This window comes from Nelumbo nucifera, chromosome 1 (genome assembly GCF_055504915.1).
Source record: "Nelumbo nucifera cultivar China Antique chromosome 1, China Antique-T2T, whole genome shotgun sequence".
Lineage (NCBI taxonomy): Eukaryota > Viridiplantae > Streptophyta > Magnoliopsida > Proteales > Nelumbonaceae > Nelumbo > Nelumbo nucifera.
The window spans coordinates 85,678,570-85,700,327 of NC_142649.1; the positions used below are offsets into that span (position 1 = coordinate 85,678,570).

A 21,758-nucleotide genomic window follows, 5' to 3' on the forward strand; every position below is an offset into this window, starting at 1 on the left:
TATTGATTTGGTGTTGCAGCATCTGAAGTTTGGGCAGAAATGGAGAAACTGGATAAAAGTCTGTGTATCCACTTCCAAATTATCAGTGTTGGTTAAAGTCAGCAGGGTTTTTTGATAGCTCTAGGGGATTAAGACAAGGTGATCCCTTGTCCCCCTTGCTTTTTATTTGTGTCATGGAGATTCTCACTTTGTTTTGTAAAAAGGCTGCAGAATCTGGCGAGTGGGATGGTTTTGCATTCTCTCCTGAAGGAGAAAGGATTGATACCCTCCAATTTGCAGATGATACTTCATGCTTTGTGGATGCTTCTCCGTCCCAGTTAGATCTTCTCCTTGGAATCCTATCATGGTTTGAGGTAATCTCCAGACTGAAAGTCAACTGGAATAAAAGTCAAATCACTCCAGTGGGTCATGTATCAAACTTAGCTCATTGTGCGGAGGTTCTGGCTTGTCAGACTGAATTCCTCCCGGTGGAATATTTGAGACTGCCTTTGGGTGCAAATTGTCCTGCCCCATCAATTTGGGACCCAGTTATTGAAAGAATGGAAAGGAAGTTGGCTGCATGGAAGGCTAGATATCTCTCATTTGAGGGTAGGGTTATTCTGATAAAAAGCACTCTTTCCAATTTACCTACTTACTTTCGTTCTCTCTTCCCCATCCCCAACAAAGTTGCCAAAAGATTGGAGCAGATCCAGAGAAATTTTCTTTGGAGGGGTTGGGAGGAGGAGAGAAAAATACATCTTGTAAGCTGGGATCAAGTTTGTCTTCCTAAGGCTGAAGGTGGGTTAGGCATTAGGAAAGTGAAGAATTTCAATTCTGCCTGCTAAGTAAGTGGATTTGAAGGTTCTCAGCTGAAAGGGAGGCTTGGTGGAGATCTCTCATTGCAGGTAAATATGGGGTGGAGTGGGTAACTGGAGATCCAGGGATCCTCCCCTAAGTTGGGGTAGTTCCCCTTGGAAATCTATCATGAAAAACTTCTCTGTGTTCATGGAAGGGATTTCTGTCAAGATTGGTAATGGGGATAGAACAAAGTTCTGGAAGGACCCTTGGTGTTTGGATGGGACTCTAGTCTCTAGCTGAATCTTTTCCTCATCTTTTTCAGTGTTCTTTTAACCAAGAAGCTTCTGTGGCCGAGTACTGCTGTGTGACAGGTGGGTCTCTAACTTGGACTCCCATTTTTAGGAGGGATCTGTTTGATTGGAAATTAGAAGAGATTGTGGGTCTGATGGCACTTCTTCAAAATCAGAAGATTGATTAGCAGTTGGAAGACAAATGGAGTTGGAAATGGAATTCCAATGGTGAATTTTCTGTCAAGTCCCTTGCATCTAAAATGGGTAGTTTGGGTCCCACTGATTTTCCTGCTTCTCAGATCCGGAATACTATAAGTCCTTCAAAAGTCAACTTTCTGATTTGGACGATGGCCCTTGATAAATGTCTTTCCAGAGTTAATCTGGTGAGGAGGGGCATCCAGGTCATGGATCTTTCATGTAGTCTTTTTGGGCAACATGCTGAATCGACAGATCATTTATGTATTCATTGTCCATTTTCCTCTCAGATTTGGGGACACTTTCTCAGAGTCTTGGAGTTCAGTTGGGTAATGCCTAGATCGGTTAAGGATCTCCTCTGTTGTTGGAATGTGAGAGGCCTAAGCAAGAAAGGGAGCCTGGTGTGGAGGACTATTCCTGCTGCGGTCTTATGGTCCATTTGGGCTGGGAGGAATAGTAGAATTTTCAATAAGAAAGCTAAAATTCCCGAAGATATCATTCAGAGAGCTTTGGGCAAGCTGATTTCTTGGATATCTGTATCTGAGGAGTTCAAAAGTCTGAATTTGTCTTCTTTTTATTGCTCTGGTTTCTGGTGGAAAGTGTAACTGCTGTGGTTTTCAGGCTGCCCTTCTGGGTCAGAACCCAACTTGTATGTTTTTGAGCTGAATAAAATTACTTTACCTTTTCCAAAAAAAAAAAAAAAGCCTATCTTCTGGCTAATGAATTTAATGGTTGAGAACTAGACTAGTTAAAAAAGCTCCAATTGATTCAATTAGGAGCTATGGGCAGAATTTAAAGCTTAACTCCAAGCTTTGAAGTTGGCTAGATCGCTGAATGTTAGATATGTGGTAATAGAAGGAGATTCTCAGGTTGTAGTGGGGTGAATAAGTAAAAGTCAAGGGCCATGGTACCATTGACACACAGCACACACTTTAAGGGAAATCAGTCATATGATTATGGAACTGGGTGCTGTTTGTAATTGGGTTCCAAGTCCCAAGATTAGCAAATAGTTTTTTTTTATGAATAAAGAAAATTTTATTACTTCAAAAGATAATGGAGAACTCATACAACAACCCATGGAGAGGCATGAGCTGCAGCCCCTCTAAACTAGTTACAAAGGAACTTAAAGAAAAAGACAAGCATTATAGCTGGGCCCAAAACAAAACTTCCTTATTTGCCCCTTGCTTAGCTAAACCATCAGGCAAAGCATTTACTGTATCTCCCCAACCATTGTGTAGTAACATACATTCCTTGTCAGCCACTTAAATTTTTTGACTTCATTTCTGTAGCACCATATAGTTTTCTCAGGGTTCTTCAACCACCCCACCACCACCTTGGAATCCCCTTCAATAATAAGCTGCCCTACAACCAAATGATTTGCAAGTTGCACTCCTTGTATGGATGCTAATGGTTCTGCTCTGACCGAATCCCCAAATCCCAAGGGACCTGAACAGATAAGTACAATATCTCCAACCTCATTTCTCAAGACCCCCCCCCCATTAGAGCACCTTGCTACTGCTGACCAATCTCTCCATAAGTTTGAAAAGGAAAAGTGATGGAGAAGTTATAAAGTCTTTAGCCAGTGAATTCCCTATTCAACACACAATTCTTCAGATCTTGGCTGCTCCTCTCCTTGTCTTGAAAGATTCTGGCGTTCCTTTCTTCCCAAATTGTCCATAGAAGGATGCTCTAGCACATCTCCACATGATTCTCCCTCTTTTTTTTGGGCCAACTGAAGGTAGAAGGGTCGAAGATCATGCACACTTCTGCTGGCATGTTCCAACTGCACCCAAACAACAAAAAAAGCCAACCCCATAATTATGCAGAAAAAGGGCAAGACATCAATAGGTGGTGACAGTCCTCACGGACCTCACTGTGAGCTCTACAGAGAGTATACCAGTTGGGTGAAATGCAAAGGTCTTCTCTTTTGTAGGTTATCCTAAGTGTTCACTTTCCCATGATACACTTCCCAACAAAAAGCCATTATCATAGGGGGAACCAGCCTACACCAAATTTCCTTTGAAGGGAAAATGGGGAATAATTGTTAGGGGGGTTAGCACTTTGAAAGCACAAATAGAGTTTATTGTGAGGTTAAGCACCTAGTGATGGCTTAACATATTTGGGGCATACTGAACATTACTTATGTATCTATTCTTCTATCCATCTTAATAAAATTCAGTTACCAATCAAAAAAAATATTAATTGTATCTAAAAAGTTATGATAATGGGTAGCAAACAGATGAACCGAACTGATCAATAGGGAGGCTTTGTTTTGGGCTTTTTTGTAAGACTAATAGTGTTTTTGGCTTCTCCAACCATCCTTTGGGTGGTGACATTTGTACCCTTTATTTAACTTCATCAATGAAAGTAACCGTTTCCTATTACAAAAAAAACAAACAAACAAACAGATGAGCCAATATGAAGTGGTCAATTCAAATAACCAAAAAGCAGACAACTCCAACTTTCATATAGCACATCTATTGTGAATCCCAAAGACCTTGTCACTCAGATGATCTAAAGACAAAATGAGCAGGAGAGATATCCCTATCACCTCCTCCCAATTGCCCCCTTTCCAATACTAAACAGGAAATAGCATACCATCCTTTCCTGCATTGCTCAGTGAGCAGACTCATTTGGAACCATTTGCTAGACAACCAGCAACTGAATTGGATATCCCCTGGCATCATTCTTGGTTTCTTAAATAACTGGTACATTGAGGGTCTATCAAGCAATGGTAAGACTGTTTGGTGCAAGCTTCCTGCAGCTGTATTTTGGACTATTTGGATGGAGAGGATAGCAGAATTTTTAAAGGCAGAACATCTCAAATTGGTGAAACCATACACAACCTGTCAGGTAAAATCTTTTATTGGGCAAAAGTTTCCAATCTTGAACAGATATACTCGCTTTTTGTAAATACTTTTCTTATCAATAAGTGCATATCTTTTTTGTAATTACTTCATATACTGATATTTTGTGTACTCTCTGCTCATGTACAGCTTGTCACTGTAATGAGTTTACCCCTTCTATACAACCAATACAATATACTTTACTTTTTCTCATAAAAAAAAAATGGTCCACTTGGAGCACCATAATGCCAAATGAAGGCCTTAACAGTCAGCAACAACAAACTCAGTTTTCCCTTTGCTCCAGGAATATCAGAACATCCTCCATGCTATGAAGAAAAAATACCTTCACCTGCTGGTGCAAATAGATCACCTGCATTTTGGCCTATGATACCCAAATACTTGTACATGCTCAGAATACCCATGTATGACAGAATAAACATGCAATACAGCATCAGATGCTGCAAGCACATGTTATCTCTGTATATGAGAGATAAGGAGAGAGAAGTTCAAAATGCATGAGCACAGGGATGGATTTGCATGCATTGACTAATTAGTTACTAGCTTCATCAAAAAAGACTAATTAATTACTAGTAGTTGAACCAGAACATTTAAGACCAGATCTTGCCGAATTGTAATATCAAATCACTAGACACTAAATAGTTAGATCAAGTAGAATACTCCTATCAAAAAAAAATTAAACAAATCAAATTAGAACATTTCTCAATTAGCAAAGACAAAATATAGCCAGGTTATCATACACAACATACAAAAAAGATAAATGAATGGGATTTAAAAGAAAAAAGAAAGGAAAGAAAGAATATGAAATAATAAGAACATGCTTTTAAAAGATGCATAGAAAACTCAAAAATGCATTAGAAAACTCACATTACTTTAGGTGGCGAAACAGAAAGCTCAAACCCTTCACGCCTCATGTTCTCAATTAAAATTCCTGTGATTCAAAAAAAAATCCAGCTTCAGCATAAAACATAAAATACCTATGTAATTAATCGTTAGTACAAGCAAAGGAACAATACAAGCAAGCATATTAAGTAGTAGCTCATCACAACTTAAGTGATGAAACAATAAAACCCAAGTCAAAAGAACTAACCCAGTTGAAGTTCGCCTCTGCCTTGAACTTCATATGAATCTGACATGCCTGGAATCACATTTATAGCAAGATTTGTTTCTGCTTCTGCCATTAGCCGATCACCAATTTTCCCTCCAGTCAACTGTAAGTATATTGCCATTAGCAAATAATACATGAAAAAGTCTTATAAAAACAAATAAATAAAAGACAGATGATTAGTCAACAAAATACAAATATGTGTGCATATAGAAAGCAATCTGAACATATCATTAGTTAGTCTTATGCCTAGCTTCTAGGTTTATACAGTTTGATTTGATTTGTAATTTGTAACAACGTAGGGTTAGTTAAAAGGTTCAAGTGGAGACAGTTTTTGTAATAAAATTACTTTCTTTTTGCACTCCATTGGACAATCTGGACAAAGTGGAATAGCAGAAATTTTTAAGGGAAGAAGAGGGGAAGCTGTCATTGGTAAAACTGAAAAAATGCACTGAGCTTTGATCCTAAGTTTGCTGGTTTTAAACAGGACCACTTTATAAATCATACGTTAAAGAATCATATTCAATCAACAATATAAAAATCATCTTCTATGAGTATCTTCTGTTGTAAAAGGGCATACAATGTTTTAAAAGCGCAAGGGGCATTTCATGCCCAAGGCACACGCCTTTTTGAAGCAAGGCGCAAAAATGCAAAAATGCAAAAATGCTAAAAAATCAAAAAATACAAAAATGTTAAACATAATATTAATTAAAAATATAAACTTAAATTTTAAAATAAGTTTTAAAAAACCAATTTACTCAGATTAAAATACATAAACATAACATGTAAAACATATTTAAAATGAACATTTTAAAATAAAATCAAGCATAAAATATAAAACATATTCAAGCATGTAAAACAATCAATCTCCTTATTTTTTTTCCCAATTGCATTACTTTAAATAGCTAATGTGATGTTAAACATTACGCATTCCTGATTCTATGAGCCACCTTTGTACCAAGTCCCTTGAGGCAACCCAAATAAGTCCATATCAGAGTCTTAAATTCTTAATCCCTACTAAAAAAAAATAAAAGATTTTATAAATTTAACTAACTCCTTTTTCAAGGCTCTAGTTTCAGAAGATCAGAACACTCCCTTCCTGGTTAGGAACATTTGGAGATCACATGTTCCCCCTAGAGTTTCCTTCTTTGTCTGGAAAGCCTGCTTAAAGAAAATAAACACTTGTGACAATACAGAAAAAACTTAGAGGAAGGTTATGTATCTCCCCTCATGTTTGTCCTCTTTGCCATGGTGATGGTGAGACAGCTGATTACATTCTTCTCCACTGCCCTATCACAAGGAAGGTTTGGTGTTTCTTCCCAAACTTAGTTGGTTACAGCTGGGTTTTCCCTGAGAAGGTGGATGACCTCCTGTGGCAATGGAAAGGCAAAGGTCTAGGAAAAAAGGAAGGGTATATTGGAGTAGGGTGATGCATGCAGTCCTTTGGGATAGTTGGGAAGAAAGGAACAACAGAACCTTTGAAAACAAATTCAGAAATGTGGAAAATCTAATCTCCTACATAACTTTCCTCTGTAACCTTTGGGTGGTTAATTCTGAAGCTTTCAAAGGTCTGTCTCTAACTGACCTCCAAAGTAACCTTCCAGCCATCCTGCAGTCCTCTCCTAGATCTGAATCAACCATGAGAAGCCTTGTTGGGGAAGATGGTGGGATGACCCTAAACATTGACGGCAGTGCCCAAGGATCTACCGGCCAAGCAGGAATTGGTGGTGTCTTCCATGGGAAGAGGGGAATTAGCTGGGTTTATAGTGGTCCGATTGGGAGGGCTGATGCTACAAAAGCAGAGGTCTTGTCTGCACTTACAGGAATTCAGCTTGCTAAGCAGCTAGACTTTTTCTCCTTAACTATAAAAGGGGACTCTGCAAATACTATAGCCTGGCTAAGGGAGAAGGAAAGAGGGCCTTGGAGACTTGCACATCTGCTAGCTGAAGCACAGGATATCTTAGAGTTCATGAATGTAAATCTGGTCTGGATTCCTAGGGAGCAAAACACTGTTACAGACAGCCTTGCAAAATCAGGGTTTTTTAGGGAAAGCTTGTATAGTGACTTCTTCTTGCCTCTATAATTCTGCCTCAGCTGCTTTAGCTTTCAGTACATTCACTCATGTACTTCTTCCTGTTTTAAATCAATAAAAGTTACCTTTGCTCAAAAAAATAATTTTAATTGGCTTTGAATGTATGAGCAACACTAGCAAATAGGGGGGTCTCAGAGCCACTTGACATAAAAATCAGAAAAAAATAATGTGCAAATTTTCAAAAGGTTCACGCCTGGACTGAAGTGCAAGCCGCACCAGGCACACATTTGAAAGTGCTGCACCTGGGACCCAGGCGAGGTGCATACCCTAAAATGTGCATCACCTGTGCACCTAGGTGCACCTTTTAAATCACCTTTGTAAACAAGTATCTCTAAGTTTTTCTTGAGGTTTTTCCTCATGTAATCAATCCTTTGATTGAGTAGCTCCCTCCTTTAGTTCAATACAATTATCATTTATCCAGAAATAATAATAAAATTACTTTCCTAACTATGTTTACATATATGTAGAAAAGAACGATTTAAGTTCAATCCTTCTAGCTTCTTAATTAAAAGGAAATGTCTAAGGTTGAATGCCCTATACCCCTGTCCCTATTCTTCATAGAGCAGCTGCAATGATAATTATATGAGTTATTGGTTTATATTAAATAATTAAACATAATTACCTAAATACCTAATACAAATAAAACCATTAGCCAGGAAGCACGAAGAGTGAGATATAATATTCCTATTGGCTCAACCAAAAACATGCAGCAATCAATAAACTCTTCTGTTAAGAAATCTAGCCATCAACAAGCATATGACAATCAAATATGATAATTAAATACAATTAAGAGAAAGACAAAGCTCCTTCTTACATGGGTTCCATCACGCCCAGCCAATGGAGAGTCATTCACACCGAAAGTCATGGAAATGGTTGGGGGATCTAACTCAACAGTTGGGAGTGCAGTCATAACCTGAGACACGTGTAATAAGCAATTCAGATACATAACATAATGTAACACTTTTTTTCCAGCAATAGGACAATATGATGCTCGGAAATTTAAAAACTGCAAATAATTAGAGAACAGTTCAAAAATCCAAGTATTAATCTAGCTTAAGAAAAGAATTACAGAAAATACATGGGTCAATGCACAGAAGCTAAGAAAATTAGTTATCATAACAAAATGAAAGAGCTATGCAAATCAGTTCTCTACTGTAACACCACTGCCAACAAATGAGTTTGAGCCCATTTGGGCAAAGGACATGCATCTTTGCTGTATCTCTTTTATTGCACCATGGCTTTGTGTGTCTATGTTTTTTATTTTCATTTTATTACGTGGCTCTCTGTTAATGATCAAAAAAGGAAAAAAATAGAAGTAAATAAGTCAAAATAAATAAACATGCAAGTGTACATCCACCATGGCTGTGTTTGAATTGCTGCAGTGGATGCCAATCTAACTCCATAGAATTGAAATGACAACTCCCCCCAAACCATTTTGAATTGTGCTAGAAATTTGTGCTCAATCAAATTAACTCCACTGCAAAAATGGACCTAAACTACAATATCAGTGGCAGAAATGATACTTTCAATACCACACACCACAGTCAAATCCAACCCGAATCCAAAACCTCTTTCTTTTATAAATAAAGAAAACATTTGTCAAAATGAAACAATATAAAAAGTACATGGCAGACACCTTCAGGGAGCTACCAACTCAAGGAAAAATACACAATAAAACTTCTTTTATAAACATTTACACCTTTAAAAAGTAAACATTTACGCAATAGGACTAACTGAATTAATCTTGAACTTTGGGATATACCTAAACACCGAGGCTTTCACCTCTCTGACTAAGCCAAGATCTCCCCCCCCCCCCGACCCACCCACCCACCCACACTTTAGAAGGCCCTCAACACCTTAAAACAGGGATTCCTAATAGAAGACCCATTTTGAATTGAACCTAATTGCCCCAGTAGCTGGATTGCACAAGAGTGACCCCAACCAGAGCTCTTGCAGAATGGTAAACCAAGCAATCATGAGTTCTCAAAGAAACTTCAAGTCCAAAGACAGAATAATAAACATTACAGACACCTTTTAGCATTACATATCATCCAATTCCTTAAGAAAAGACCATAGCCAATGTTGGCCTCTGCTATCTGGGGACATAGAATTCATTTCCCTATTTATGTTTTAGTGGTAATCAACATGCTATTAGAAAGGAGAAGACAAGAGACCAAACAACCAGGCAAGTAACAATCCAATACAAAAACTAACCAATCAAGCCAGTGGCAATTGGATGACAAACCAAAATGATCTTGGAATATTTTATGCCGTAAAAATCAAATTAATTTGATTATGTTACAGCCAATGTTCCAAACCATGAAAAAAAAAAGTGGGCATGCAAATAGGAAGTATTAAAAAACAAAATGCAAAGAAATACCTCAACATTTGCCACTGTGTGACCAATTGATGGACTTGATAACCCAGCCATTGATATTATATCACCAGCTCCTGCGCTATCGACCAGAGAAATGTTTGTACCCTTCTTTTTCATAAGTTTCACAACCTACAAGGTAAGTATTCAAATTTAATGTAATACATACTAATACTGCCAGCTTTTAAATGTAAATACTTATTAAGAATGATATCAGTGGAGATGAACTGGATTATGGATGACATCAATAGCACAGGCAATAAGAAACATGACAGACCTTTCCTTCCTCAATCTTTTCAACACCAGAAGGGGTGTTACGAATACCATGCACTCGATCTCCAATGCGAATAACTCCCAAAGAGATACGTCCAGTCAATATTCGCCCAAGATAGAAGTCGCGTTCCATCATGGAGACCTACATGGGACTATTAAGCATCTTTTTCAAAGTTCCCAATATAAAAAGATAAAAAGGAAAATGTGCCAACACAGATAAAATATTCACAACATGTGAACAATTTGTACCCTAAACAGTTGGAAAAATATTTTATTTGATTCTCTCTAAACTGCTGAAAGTCTTTCATCCTGAGAGGACAATAATTAGTCCAAAAAGAATACTATAATTAAAAAGAATGTCTGTTCATTTATCAAAAGAAAAAAGAATGTCTGTTTACAATCTTTGTTTAATTAAGCATGCAAAAAATCTCCTCACACCCATAATATAATTAGAATGGACAAGCTACTAAAAAAACGTCATTATCCAATGTTGGTCCCCGCAATTTGGGGTCGTGGGAGGGGTGGCCCAGAATATGGTCCAGTAGAAAAGTTTGGACAACCTGTTTTGATATAAAAACTGTAAAAGAAAGAAGAAAAGAAAGAGAATAAAATGTTTCAGCTGAGAAAGAGAGAGAAGAGAATAGGAGAAGCTCAGAATTAGGTCTGGCCGCCCCTTTTCATTAGACTATATACTCATAAATAAAAGAGAGTACAAAGACAAAGTATACCCTTAGTAAGTCGGCTACTCGTGAGAACTCAAAAACACTCTTAACTTAAAACATAAACTAATGGGCCTAAGGCCCAATAACTCCCTAACTATTCTATGTAAATAAAAAACATGTTATATCAGCCCAAAACTCAACACTCCCCCTCAAGTTGGGAATATATGTCACACATTCCCAGCTTGTGTAGATCATGCTCCAGTTTGTTTCTTGCAACTCCTTTTGTAAGGACATCAGCAAGCTGCAATTCAGATGCAACATATGGCAAGCAAACTTCTCCGATGACATCCTTTCCCTTATAAAGTGTCTATCCACTTCTACATGCTTTATCCTATCATGCTGAACTGGGTTGTGGGCAATGTTAATTGCTGCCTGATTGTCACAATATAGCATCATAGGTTCTTCGGCCTCAACTCCAATCTCCCCTAACAAGGAACGGATCCAGAGGAGCTCTAAAACACCATGTGCCATGGCTTTGTACTCAGCTTCTGCACTTGACCTTGCCACAACTGTCTGTTTCTTACTCTTCCATGAAACTAAATTGCTTCTAACAAGAGTACAAACTCCTAATGAAGATCTCCTATCATCTAGGCACCCTACCCAATCAGCATCTATGTAAGCCTCTAACTTCAACTGTCCATGGTCAACAAACTATATGCCTCTACTTGGATGTCCGTTCAAATAGGAAAGTATCCTGTCAATAGCCTCCCAATGCTGAACTCATGGGGCATGCATGTATTGACTCACCACACTCACTACAATAAGAGATGCCTGGTCGTGTCATACATAAGTATAGCAATCGCCCCACTAACTTCTGATATCTTCCAACATCCTTCACTAGTTCACCCTCTGAAGCATTTATCCGGTGGTTCTGATCAATAGGTGTATCAGCTACCCTTGCCCCAAGTTTTCCCATCTCCTGTAGTGGATCTAGAACATACTTCCTCTGTGAGATGAAAATCACGTGCTTGGACCTTGCCACTTCAATGCCCATAAAGTACTTCAGCTCCCCAAGATCCTTAATCTCAAACTCTTTCTGTAGATTCTTCTTCAGGGTATAAATCTCACTCAAATCATTTCCTGCAACTATAATGTCATCCACATACACTATCAAAACTGACACCAATGACCCCCTCCTCTTCACAAAAAGAGTATGATCAGATTGAGTTTGAGTACAGCCAAATACAACCAATGCACTTCTAAACCTGTTAAACCAAGCTCTGGGTGACTCCTTTAAACCATATAGGGACTTCTTCAACCTGCATACCTTTCCTTTTTCCACATTATTGTAGAAGCCGGTTGGAAGGACCATATACACCACCTCCTGCAAGTCCCCATTGAGAAAGGCACTCTTCACATCAAGTTGGAAGAGTCACCAAGAGTATGTAGCTGCTAGTGATAGAAGAATCCGAACTGAACTCATCTTTGCAACTGGTGCAAAAGTTTCTAAGTAATCTATGCCATAAGTCTGAGCATATACCCTTTTGCAACCAGCCTCGCCTTATACCTTTCTATACTCCCATCAACCTTGTACTTCACTGTATAAAACCATCTGCATCCAACAGTCTCCTTGCCATTAGGCAAATCCACAATATCTCATGTCTGATTTTTAATCAATGCTTTCATTTCCACCTACATAGTTGTCTTCCACTCAGGTTTGGAGAGAGCCTCACTAACACTACTAGGCATAGACATAGAGTCAAGGGAGGAAGGCCTGGTAGGAAGGGGATAATCAACTGTAGGAAAGATAGTGTGAGATGCAATGAACAGTACACTTCCTCTTCCCTTTTCTGAGGGCAATAAGGAGATCAAGGTCATCTGCAATGGTGTTAGGAGCAGGGATAGTAGTATCAATAGGAACTAAACCATCAAGGGGAACAAGAGGCATACCTAGGTCTGTATCAGTCGAACCTAGAATCTCCAATGAGCCGATAGGAAGTGATGTGGGTTCCTCTACTGTGGAATCAACCTCCCTATTCTATCGTAGGTGATGTCGTGTAAAACACTAAGAGACTAGATGCAATGAAGGTAGCAAAGTGGGTGAGATAGGTAGGCCAGACACTGGAGTAGACAAAGGAGTTGGAACAGGAAGTGGTATAAGTTGTTCACTTCCTTCTCCAAAACACTCCCCTTGAGATGAATCCCCCAAGAAAAAATGTGTGGACTCAAAAAAAGTGGCATCCACAGTAACATACCGACTCCTAGAGATTGGATCATAACAACAATACCCCTTTTGATTTCATGCATACCCAAGGAAGACACACCTCTTCGCCTTAGGATCCAGCTTTGAGTGGTGAGGACCAAGAACATGGACAAAGCATACACATCCAAACACCTTTAGAGGAATATGGAATGTCTCCCCTCAGGAAAAAGAATGTTGAACGGAGTGCTATATCCAAGAACACGAGAAGGCACCCGATTAATCAAGAACACTACTGTAAGAACTGCATCACCCCAAAAACGAATTGGAACTATAGAGCTCAACATCATGCTTCTTGCTACTTCCATAATATGTTTGTCCTTCCTTTCTACTACACCATTTTGTTGTGGAGTGTATGTACAACTGCTCTGATGGAATACTCCATGCTCCAAAAGGTATGATGCCGGTTTTTTTCAAAGTATTCCCTGGCATTGTCTGATCTAAACACTTCCACTCGTACCCCAAACTGTGTCAATACCATCTGATGGAATTGTTGAACCAAAGGCGGTACCTCATCACGGGATCTCATCAAATATATCCAAGAGTACTAAGAATAATCATCCACAAACAGAAGAAAATACCAATAGCCACTCATAGAAGAAATATGGTATGGCCCCCACACATCAGTATGAACAATATCAAAAACAAAACAACATCTTTTATTATTTGCTTTAAAGGAATGTCTACAATGCTTTCCAAGTTGACAACCTTCACACTCCAAACTAGACAAACTAACAGACTCAAACAATTTGGGAAACAAAAAACGCAAAGAATAAAAAGACAAATGTCCTAACTGATTATGCCAAAGCATAATCTGACCCTCTGACTCTAACTCAATACTCCTACCAACATGATGACTCTGGTGACTAAGAAGTGCATCAAGAAAAAAGATTCCATTCACCTCACGACCACTCCCAATCATCCTCTTTGATTCCAAATCTTGCAAAACACAATGACCAGGGAAAAAATCATAGAACAATTCAAATTCATTGTCAAGCTACTAATAGATCAAAGATTAGTGTTCAGTCTAGGAAAATGAAGGACAGAAGGTAGGGTAATGGTATCAGTTTTCCTAATAGACCCTTTCCCAGCAATGGGAACATGCGATCCATCAGTTGTGGAAACTCTAGCTCTGCCACAGCATAGGTGGTATGAGGTGAAAATGGTGGAAAAGTTGGTCATATGTTCTGAGGCTCCTAAGTCTATAATCCAGGGAGGTCCCCCCTTACCTATAGTGGATAGATAATTTGCAGTAGCATGTGAACTACTTGTGTTTGCAAACAAGGTAAAATGACTACCTCCTGATCCACCTGTACCTTGTTGTCCACCTGATAATGAGTTGGAACTGGTTGTATCCTTCTAACTCAAAAACTGCCCATATCTCTCCAATTTGGCCCTCGCTGTAGCTGCTAGAATAGACTCTAGAGAGGCTATAGTAGGTGGCCCTGATAAATCACCAATCACTGCCATATTCACACTTCCCTTCTTATTTCTGAGTCGGCTCAGTGCAAGGTGTGAGTAAAGCTTCCAATAGGTATCTCTGGTATGTTTAGGTTTCTTACAGTAGTCATAGATCAGATCCCTTTTGTCCTCCTTCCTCGGTTCATTTCCACCCTTGTCCCCACTCAGCTTAGGCTTCACTATGCTAACCATAGCTGACTGCTCAAAGCCTGGGTTCCTCATCATCACATTCCTCCTACTCTCCTCTCCAAACACAAAGGCATATGCCTGAGAGAGAGTTACACTATCTCGGAAAAGAATATGTTGTCGTGAAATATTGTACTTAGGGTTAAGTCCAGCTAAAAACTCAAAATCCCTATTTTTCTCTACCAACTTCTGATAAGTTGTTGCATCTTTGCTCCTTTCCCAAACCACATTCTCCAAATGATCTATCTCTTGCCATAAGGTTTTGAGAGCTGAAAAATAAATAGCAATAGACTTATCTCCCTACCTAGTAGTAATCACCTGGTTTCTCAATTGATAGGCTCTAGCAACATTCTCATTCTGTGAATAGGTTTCTGCTACTCCATCCCAAATCTCCTTAGCTGTGTTAGCCCATAAAAAGTTCTTACTTATATGGGGCAACATGGAATTACATAGCCAAGTCATCACCATGTAGTTCTCCTGTACCCACCGAGAATTGTTAGTTTCAGGTTTCCTTTCCTCACTGATGACATACCCCAATTTCCTATGAGCACCAATGGCCATCTGTGCAAATTGTGACCATTCTAAATAGTTTATACCATCCAACTTGACTGTAGTGATGGTTCCAGCCCCGAAGAGGTCTCCAACACCTCCTCCCCCAAGTCCCATTTCTCTTGTAAATTTGTTTTCAACTCCACAACCTTCCATAACTCCCAAAATAGATTAGGAAGTCAATTTGAGATGAAAAGAAAGGTATTTATCTCCTTTAGAAACCTCAAACACCCTCCTAGAACCCTAGAAGCCCCTCCCTCCAAAGATTATTTTTTCTGTGGAATGGGAGAAGCTAAGAAAAATGGTCTGGTCGCCCCTTTCATTAGATTTTTTTTTTTTGACAAATCCCCTTTCATTAGATTATATACTCATAAACAAAAGAGAGTACAAAGATAAGTATGCCCTTAGCAAGTCGAATACTTGTGAGAACTTAAAACATAAATTAATGGGCCTAAGGCCCAATAACTCCCTAACTATGCTATGTAAATAAAAAACATGTTATATCAGCCCAAAACTCAACAGTTTGTCCTTGCTCATGCATTGATCATAGATTGGTCTAAGCCGACAACATTTTTTTGTTTTCTTTTTCTTTGCCCTGTTTACAATTACTGGTTCTATAGGGGATACATTTGTACTTTTGTATATGGCCACATAGTATCATTTTTCATTAAATACATGATACTTTATTTTCTCAAAAAAATGCACAGATCCATAAAGGGAAAGTGTTGAATTATCCATTTGTTCTTCTAGAGCAAGCCAACTATCATTTTTAACAGACAGTGGAAAAACAAAAATATGACAGTAGGGAAGAATAATGACAGAAACTTCTGAGGATGACCAAAACAACCTTGAAAATGCGCTTCTAGGAAGCTAATAGCAACAATGCCTCCATGATACATACTGAACCAGAGCCAGGATGGAGCATTTCAAGGATTTTTTCCAATGTTCTGAAAACCCAAGTGGACCGACCAGTTGAACCAGTTGGATCGTGACCCAACCCCTAGCCGGTCTAGATATACCCCCAAAACCGGTATGTAAAAAAAACACGAATAACCGGTCACCCAGCCAGTTCAACCAACGAACCGTAGAACTGGTCCCAGTTTTGTAAAACCAATCAGTTTTTTTCATTTTCACATTTAGTGCAAAAAGACAAAAAAAATGTCAAATTGGGCCAAACAGGCCCTTAAGTGCAACTGAATCCCAAGTTCCCAACCCAGCCAAAGAAAACCATTGATCTCTCCTCTACCTCTCTGTTCGTGATTTGTTCAAACCTGACTTAACACCACCACCAGTGCCTCCATCTCCGCCGACGCCATTACTGCCGCCACCGACAGGTACTCTCTCTCCTCCTCTTCCTCTTCCCGCACGTGGACTCTATTCATTGCACACGTCCCTCTCCCTCTAAATCCACCGGCCAGTTTCCTCTGATCGACTCTGTTCACCGCACTCCTCTCCCTCCAACTCTGCCAGCGGTTCCTCTCCTCCTCCCACTGATTTTTTTGAATTTTATTATATACATATATATATATATATATATTTATTACATCAGCACGGTTCGACCCCAGTCGGACCTCTGACCCATGAGGCCTTTGTCGGGTCAATGGCCGGTCCAGTTCTCTAAACAATGATTTTTTTTTATCAGCAACACAGAAAAGATTTCGTTGAATATAAAAAACCATGGTTACAACAAGAAGTTGTGAAAGAAACCCAGCTTTAGAAAGCTGACCCAAATCAAATTTACAATTGAGCCCAAAACAGATGTGTTCTTTGTACCCCTTGCTTAGCTAAGCTATCTGCCAAGCTGTGGGCAGTTCTTCTCACCCATCTCACTCGGATTGACATGTCCCTTGAGAGACATTTAAATCTCCCGAATTCATTCCTCAACTGCCATGTCACCCCTTCCCCCTTCTGCAACCATTTTATCACAGTTCTTGAGTCTCCCTCAATGATCAGTCTATTAATACCCAACTCTTTTGCCTCACTGCAGCCAGAAACTCTGACCTTGCCACATTACCATGTTCCACAGGACCAGAGTATAGAGCAATGATGTTTCCATCTTCATCTCTAATGGCCCCCCCATGCCTGAGGAGCCCGGATTACCCACACAACTCCCATCAAAGTTCAGCTTCTTCCAGCCATCTATTGGGGGAGACCATGTCTCAACAGATTTCTGTCTTGAAGTATTTCAATGATTGAACATCTAGAATCAAAACACAATTCTTTCCAAACACAAAGAGGTTTCGTCACAGCAATGATGGATTTGCAATCCCTCACTTTACATATGCTAGAACCCATCACTTATTTGGACCCTTCAACCCAGAAGCCTGTCAGGAATTAAAAAAAATAGCCCCACTACCTTTAAGAATCTTGAAATAATATAGATATCCTACCCCAATTCTTACTTTTCACTACAATCTTGCTACCTAACTGAATAGTCACTTTCCTACATCAGTCTATGCTGTCAAGAAGCTGAATACTTAGGTAGTTTTCTTTTCTTTTGAGAGAGAGAGAGAGAGAAGGTATTGGGCATCATCATCAAAATACACAAGCAAACAAATGTAGATCGTACAAAAGCTTCAAGCACTCATTAATTTAAGCATAAGAAACTTTCAAAGAGATTGTCTGTCTTCTAGCTGCACTACTTCAAGTAGCTAGTGTGATTTTAGATCGTTAGACATCTTGTGTTCCTAATTCTAAGAGATAAGGCCTTTTCTAGTAAATATCTCTTCAAGGCTCCTTGAAGAAAGTGCAAACAAGCCAATGCAATGGGTTTGGAGATAGCACCACCGACCTGAGTTTTTGGCCTGTGTATGTGAGGGGGTTGGTTGTATGATCTTACTTGCAGCTCATCTTATTCCAATGTTAAGGGTCAAGTTTAATTGTATTGTTATTGCTTCTTTAATGAAAATTTTGCTACATGAGATCCTATCCTCAAGGACTAGGGTTTCAGGTATTCAAAACTTCTTTGTTTTTTCTTTCTTTTAAAAGTTGATAGACCATTACTAGTGCATAAGCACCAATAAAGGGTAACTTAGATGTTAGAAGTTAATAAAACCATTACAAAGGTGTAAAACACATAAGAACGTGTTAAAAAAAGTAATCAAAAAGCAAAGTTATGAAAAGGTGCATGCCAGGGCCAAGGCACAAGGTGCCAAGCACACACCTTTTAAAAGGAGCTGCAGCTGGGTTGAAGGAAGGTGCATGTGTGCCTTAAAATGCACCTCACCTTTGTTGTGTCAATAACCAAAGTCCATGCAATTTAACATTAAAAAATAGAACCATTCTTTAGCATAATCCAAGAGCATTGTTATACCAACCAGCATTTGGAAAGGTGCTTCAAGACTTGCTGTTGGTGGAGGAACATGTTTTATAATGGCATCAAGCAATTCTGACATATTCTTGGCTTCATCAGGAGGATTTTTGGTGAAAGTGGAGGAAGCCCATCCTTCTTTAGCAGAAGCATAAAGAACTGGAAAATCTAGCTGTTCCTCTGCAAAATACAATATATAGATATTCAATTCAGCAATGGTCAACTGTAGAAAGCAAACTAAAATATGAAAGATATGCTAGGAACACAAGAATGGTAGTAGTTTTCTCAGTAGTAATAGGTCCCGCACCTGAAGCACCAAGATTTGCAAAAAGGTCAAACACCAGGCTTTCCACTTCATTGCATCTCTCTTCAGAAACTGCATAAATGAAGATCACAAAACTTACAGACCATCTAGGTAAGGATGTCAATGTTGTATCCAATATAGCATAGGAAATGAAGCAACTGCAATGTGCTTGTAAGCATACTTAAACACTCATCAGATCAAAAGGGGTAATAACAATGCATACACAGCAAAACATGTAGTACTACTGCATGGCTAGAAGGGGATCGTCTCTCAGCCTTATCCAGAAAGATTGAAGAACTTAAGTAGTTTAAGGTTTTTTTTTTTTTTGATCAGCAACGCAGAGAAAAGAATTTTATTAAAGAAATGATAGAGCAGATTACAACAAGAAATTGTGTAAAAAGTAGTCCAGGATAGGACAAGCCCCCCAAAAACTACAATTGTGCCTCTTGCTTAGCCAAATTGTCGGCCAAGCAACTTAATTAGTTTAAGTGTTGCCATTCCAAACACATATTGAAGTTAAAAGTGAAATTTTAATAGCATGATTAAGGCCCTTATATTATATAGAACATTCTGAAAAATCTAAAAATCTAGAACCAAACAAAGTTAATCAGATTGATTGGAATCCTTTTTATTGATAGCAGCATTATGTTAAATCAAAGGGGTATATAAAAAGTACACAAGGGCCTAGAAAGCCCCATAAAGAAGAGAAAAAGAATATAAGGGGCACCCCAGTGCACAAGGTTCCTACAAATGTGTGGTCTGGGGAGGGACAGATGTATGCAGCCTTGCCCCTGCAGATACACAAAGAGGCTGTTTCCAAGATTTGGACCCTGGTCACCCAGGTTGCAATGGAGCAAGCCAAACATTGTGCCAAGCAGCCCCCCCACAAATGTTGCAATGATTGGCACATACAACTTATTATTTAACATTTGATCTATAGGGTCATATACTGATGCTACAAAGAAGCATATTTTGTACTTTTTTTATCAGCAAGGAAAATTATCTTTATTAATAAGAGAGGAAACAAGATAAAGAATTACAATGTGTTGCTGGATATCAATGAAGCCCAAAAAAGACTACAATAATACCCAAAACAACTGCTGCCTATAGACCCCCTGCTTGGCTAATGTGTTAGCCATCCCATTTGCAGTTCTTCTGATCCAAGAAAAGGTGTTGTTGAGTTCCCTTGCCAGACTTTCTACTTCCCTCAAGGAATGTCTATGAGTCCAAGGAACATTACACCTTGTGGTAGTCCAAGAGATAACCAGTTTAGAGTCCTCTTCGACCTCCGAGTTTTGTAGGTTTGCTTGCTTAGCAAGTTTTAAACCTTGTAGCAACGCTAACAGCTCAGCCATTAATGAATCTCCTACCCTTAAAGAGCCTGAATACATTACCATCACTTTACTTGATGAATCTCTAAACACACCACCAATACCTGCCAATCCTGGGTTTCCTAAAGAGCTCCCATCAAAATTCAGCTTGATTTTATTACTAGCTGGGGACTTCCATTCCACGCTCTTATTATGTTAATCACTGAAAAGCTTTGGAAGAGCTCTAATGTTTTTATCCAATGTGCAACTTTTATCTTTATAGTTTCCACAACTTCTTCCTTTGACATGTGCTTCTCATTGAAGATTCTTGCATTTTTTTCCTCCCACACCATCTCCGCCCTTACTGGTTTCCACGTCACTCTTCCTCTTTTCGTTGGATGCCTTAAGAACTTTGGGCTAAAGAGACTACTACCTCTTGAGGAGTGATCCACCTGCACCCAAAGAGAGAGAAAAAAGCCTCCCAAACAAATAGCACAACAGGACAATAAAGCAGTGAATGGGGTAGGGATTCACTATTTGCAAAGCAAAGAAAGCACACATGAGAAGAGAGGCATTTGTTTGGCCTCCTTTTTTAAAGCTGTCACAAGTGTTCACCTTACCAAGAAAAACCTCCCAACACAACGCTTGAACTTTGGGTGAAATGGGCTTGCTCCAAATCTCTTTTACTAGGAAGTTCTCCCCCCTGAAGGAGGCTGCACAAGAATATTGAAGAAAGAAGCACAAGTGAAGATACCATCAGAAGTGACAGACCGAACTCTGGTGTCCTCCACAGTTTGAACCAAAAAAACTGACTGAAGTTTGTCTACCGGTTGAATAAGGGCCTCACATTCATTATCCCTCAACCCCCTCTTAAACCCAAAATCCCAGCTTTAAACCTGATGAAGAAAAGGTACCAAAATGCGAGATAAGTTGAAATTTATAATCCAACGTTGAATAAATGTCTGGGCTAAGAGAACTAAGGGGAGTTTCAATTAACCAAAGGTCTTCAAAAGAGTACCCTAGATCCACATCCCACATCAAACCTAGTAAGATTGATAAAAGTTGGGTATTGCTCTAACTTATTTTCCAAGTAGAGCTCAAAGTTGTGGAATTGGCCACTTTTGCATCCCAACCATTGTTCATCAGCCTGTGAATGCCTTCTATAACTTTATGCCACAGCCTGTCTCTTTCCAAAGGAAACCTCCAGAGCCACTTTCCTAACAAAGATGTGTTCCTATGAATTAGGTTCCATATTCCTAGTCCTCCCTTCTCCATTGTTTTGCTAACTTGTTCCCATTTTACTAGATGGTCCTTATCTTTCCATCCCAAGTTCCCAAAGAAAGTCCCTCATTAATTTCTCTAGCTGTCTAGCTATCCTAGCAGGGATCCTAAAGGTGGGTAGGAAATATATTGGTAGGTTACCCAAATTTGCCCTAATCAAGGTTATTCTCCCCCCTAAAGATAAGCATATTTTGTATCTTTGATCAAGAAAGATGAATAATAAGGAGTATATTTAGGTCTTACAAACTCTTTTTAGATTCAAGAAGCACACACTCACTCTGTTCAAAAGAATGGCCAAGGAAAACCAGGGTTAGAAGATTCTGAATAGACTGAGAATTTATGAGCACAGGCAAAACTAAAAAGTTTTAGCTTTTAGAGATATCCATCCTTTTAGACCTTCTAGCCAATAGTCTAGCTTATGAAAAAAGACTTGCTTTGGGTGTTTTTTTAAAGGCAACCTAGGAA

General features: G+C 39.0%; 1 protein-coding gene across 1 annotated transcript in view; it reads right to left on the reverse strand.

Moving 5' to 3' along the window:
- Positions 1-21,758, reverse strand: part of EMB2785 (elongation factor family protein) — a 70,203-nt gene that overhangs the window by 45,256 nt on the left and 3,189 nt on the right. Inside the window, exons 4-10 of the mRNA XM_010262087.2 lie at positions 18,706-18,774; positions 18,406-18,578; positions 9,975-10,112; positions 9,704-9,829; positions 8,138-8,236; positions 5,217-5,337; positions 4,994-5,057 (exon numbers count right to left, since the gene is read on the reverse strand). Coding sequence (XP_010260389.1) covers positions 4,994-5,057; positions 5,217-5,337; positions 8,138-8,236; positions 9,704-9,829; positions 9,975-10,112; positions 18,406-18,578; positions 18,706-18,774 — 790 coding nt within the window. The remainder of the gene's footprint in view (positions 1-4,993; positions 5,058-5,216; positions 5,338-8,137; positions 8,237-9,703; positions 9,830-9,974; positions 10,113-18,405; positions 18,579-18,705; positions 18,775-21,758) is intronic.